Consider the following 3,913-nt stretch of genomic DNA (forward strand, 5'->3'; position numbering starts at 1 on the left):
AGGTCTTCGACCTGAGACGTTAACTCTGTTTCTTTCTCCACAGATGCTGCCTCACTTGCTGAGCTTTTCTAGCATTTTCTGTTTTTTATTTCAGCAGAAATAATGTTGTATTGTGCTAAGTGTTCATTTATATTTGTGCATTAAATCTGGTGTCCTAACGAAGCTTGTGTATAAAATGGGAGCAGGCACTTCAGCTCACTAAAGATAGAAGGGCACTGAATTGCAGGCCAGAAAGAAATCGGCTCGTTGCCTGCTCTTCCAATTACACCTTTTCTCCCAGCACACAGGAATGCTGAACCACTCCTCTGATCTATTAGCTACCTGTACATTACACTAGTCCCCTTCATTTGAGCGGATATGCAGATACAGCACATGCTACAATGGAGAGGACATGAATGGTAATTCAGCTTATCCATCTGTGTGGACTTGGCCACATGAATAGATCCTTACTGAGGGTTAATTCCATACACATTACATGGTAGAATGTATTCCATTTATGTTGATGCTACCTTCAATAGTCAAGATCTATTTAAGAGTCAGTAAGATAGTTTATGTACTACTGAAACTGGATGCATTGTGTATTATGTAAATAATTCTCTTCTTTTCAGAGATCCAATGATTTCAACTTCTACATTCTTCAATATGGAAGAACTTGAACAACTTAAAACCAGTTATAACACTGGTGGATTAGAAGCAGTTATACCAGAGATAAAGAACAAATTGGATGACTTGGATAATGCACAACTTAATATTGCAGTTACAGGTGAAATAGGATCAGGGAAATCCACCTTTATCGATGCTGTGAGAGGTCTTGAGATAAGTGAGAAGGTAAGAGTTGGTAATGAAGAAACCAATAAGGAGCCAATCGTATATCCCCATCCTACTCTGCCTAATGTTCAATTCTGGGAACTTCCAGGAATAGATTCTTGTAATCTACAACTGAATGATTACCTAAAACTGGTCAATATTGAAAGATATGACTTGTTCATTATTGTGTCAAACTGTCGATTCAAAGGAATTAATGGGGAGTTTGCCAAAGCGATTCAACAGGAGGGCAAACAGTTCTATTTTGTGCAGTCTAAAACTGATAATGACCTCCCTCCAATGGAAATGGAAGGTACGGCTTTTAATGAAGAATTACATAAAATCAGGATGGACTGTGTCAGCAACTTAGAAGACACAGGGATTACAGCACCAGCTGTTTTTCTGATTTCAAGTTTTCACCAGAATAAATATGATTTGCCTGCTCTAAAAGACACCCTTGCAAACAATCTGCTAAATATAAAGAAGATTGCTTTCTTGCTCTCTCTTCCGAATGTAACTTCAAAAATTATAGAACAGAAAAGAAAAATGTTGGAGAAAAGAATTTGGATGACTGCAACACTTGCTGGAGCCATGGGAGCAGTGCCAGTTCCAGGCTTGTCCTTTGCCACTGGTATTGGGTTGCTGGTTGCAGGACTGGTGTATCTCTGGCACCATCTTGATCTACGTGATAAGTGTTTGCAAAGACTGGCTGCCACAGCTGGTAAACCCTTGACAGTTCTGCAAACTGAAATTCAGTCGCCGGGTAAAATAACCCGCGTACTTATCAGACTACTGTTAGGCATCACCGCCATTGCCTGCACAATAGCTGAGGTCAAACTTGACTTCACACCACTGATTATTTCTGTCTTTGGAGCAGTGTCATCCTTTTGTTTCACTGCCATGTTACTGAAGGATTCACTAAATGAACGTGTGAAAACCACACAAAGGGCAGTCAAGACTGTATTTGAAACAGATTAAATTTATCTATAGCATATTATCTAACTTCATATCCAGTCCTATACTATACCCTGGGTTCCCTCAGCTTTTGGCCTAATCAAAAATCATTCATGCAGAACCTTATCGAAACCTTCTGAAGGCTCGAGTAAACCATATGGTGGCAAATTCTATTGGCTACTTTATCTAATGTTCTCAGAGAAGTCATGGAGCTTTGTCAGGAAGATTGTGGGGTGGGCTTCTGCAGTTTCCCGATATGTGCTCCTGGTGGGTGAGGCTCCACATTAGGAGCGTACTCTCTGAAAATGAGCCCTGATCTTTCCCTTCTAAACCCATGTTGACTATTCCTTGTCAGGTCATTTTTAGCTTAACAGTTAGAATGGTTTCTGTTAATTTGCTTAAATAAAGCTAACGGGCTTAATTGCCCTTTGTTTCAACCAATATCACTAAAAAGTACAGATTATCTGGCCATTATCACATTGCTGTTTGTGGGACCTTGCTGTGCGCAAATTGGATCCTGTGTTTCCTACATTACATCAGTGGCTACACTTCAAAAGCACTTCACTAGCTGTAAAGCGCTTTGAAAGACTTAAAGAGAGACTTGGGGATGTCCTGAGGTTGTGAAAGGCACTATATAAATACTTTAAAAAGTACAGCGCATATCGTTGTTAGTGGCGAAATTGAGGAACAAGTTCTGGCGTTCGCACGTGCGCTGTGAAACGCGGAAATCGGAACTTGCTCCCCTGGTTCGCCGGCAATATGACAGCTTCGAATTAAAGGGATATCGCTGGCTGGAATCAGTGGAAACAATGTACCAGCGCCAACTTGCTCATTTGCCCAGCTGGAAAGTAACTAATATCAGCACAAAACAGGTACACTTAAAAATATCAGGTCCAAATTAAGTTTTAATAGTGGTAAGTCTAAAAATTAATTTTTAAAAATGTGGAGTCTCATTACTCTTTATTTTAATAGTTTTTGGTCATTTAAAAAAAAATTATAATTTTTTTTCCTCTTTTTCCCTTCTGTGTCTTTTATTTAATGCGATTATTTCATACCCTCTCTTTTTTTCACTGGCTATAACTGTTTTTAGAAACGATTTTAGTGCTGTATCTTTCGCTTCCTGGATGTAACGATCCAGCTTGCAGAAACTGTTCACAGCTTGTCAAAAGTGCTGCAGTTTGATTGGTCAAGGAGAGAGAGTGATCCTCTTGCTTCTCCCATCAGTCCTAGCTTTGTTTGAACTGACGCTGGGCTCTTCTCCGCTTCCTATTAGAGAAAGTGCACCCAGTAAAGACAGCGTAGGTTAGCGGGTTAGTATGGAGTGGTGAGCACTGTTGGTTTGCCGCTCTGAGCAATTTCTGGGCCATAATATTAAAGTTCTTCAGTGCTATATTATATCATTTTTATAAATTGTTTAGATAAATTGGTATAAAAAGCAATTAAAGTTAATTGAAAGAAAACGATTTGAATACATGGAGTGGTAGGTGGAGCATATTGATGCACTAATGCCATTGAGTGTTCTTCATGTATTAATTTCTTAATCTCATGGGCCATGTGGGATAAGGAGACAAGGCATTGTTCCAGAGAGAAAGAGGGAAAATTGGAAAGTGCACTTAGCCACAATTGGCACATGCTTCACAGTGGCTGGTTACAATTAAATATTGTTGGAGACTTGCCAACAGGTTGCTTGCTGATTTTTTGGTCAGGGGATGCTACAAATTGCAAGGAAACCTATAGGAGGAAGATAACATCGAGTGTGAGTGGGAACCCAACATTTATTTAATAACTAGATAATAGCAAACAAATTCTCCCTATGAAAGTTGCCATAGATCAATCAGAACAGTATAAAATGGGCTGTTAATTGCTAAGAAAATAGCTTGCATTTTGTCTAAAAAATCTGTTATAAGCACTCTCAAACCCATTGACAACAGTGTTGTGAGATAGTGTAAAATGGGGGTGATAGTGACCGGCAGGCAGTTTTACATCTCTCACGATTTTTATTTTCATTGAAGTCAAAATCTACCTCTTTGCGTGAAGAAGAACATTCTGATATCGGTCCTAAATCTGCCTTTTAAAAATCACCTTATATTTTATTAGAAGACTGCTACAGTACTGTCAGACACATCCCATGTTTTGTAATAAATGTATTTATTTC

The 3,913-nt window shown here is 39.0% G+C and overlaps 1 protein-coding gene across 1 annotated transcript; it reads left to right on the plus strand.

The window, feature by feature from the left end:
* The first annotated feature begins 642 nt into the window (after positions 1-642).
* Positions 643-1,782, plus strand: LOC137340547 (interferon-inducible GTPase 5-like). The gene has a single exon (XM_068003064.1). It carries the CDS (start codon positions 643-645, stop codon positions 1,780-1,782), a length of 1,140 nt encoding a protein of 379 aa, XP_067859165.1.
* Positions 1,783-3,913: the final 2,131 nt, after the last annotated feature.

Source organism: Heptranchias perlo, chromosome 22, assembly GCF_035084215.1.
Source record: "Heptranchias perlo isolate sHepPer1 chromosome 22, sHepPer1.hap1, whole genome shotgun sequence".
NCBI classification, from domain to species: domain Eukaryota; kingdom Metazoa; phylum Chordata; class Chondrichthyes; order Hexanchiformes; family Hexanchidae; genus Heptranchias; species Heptranchias perlo.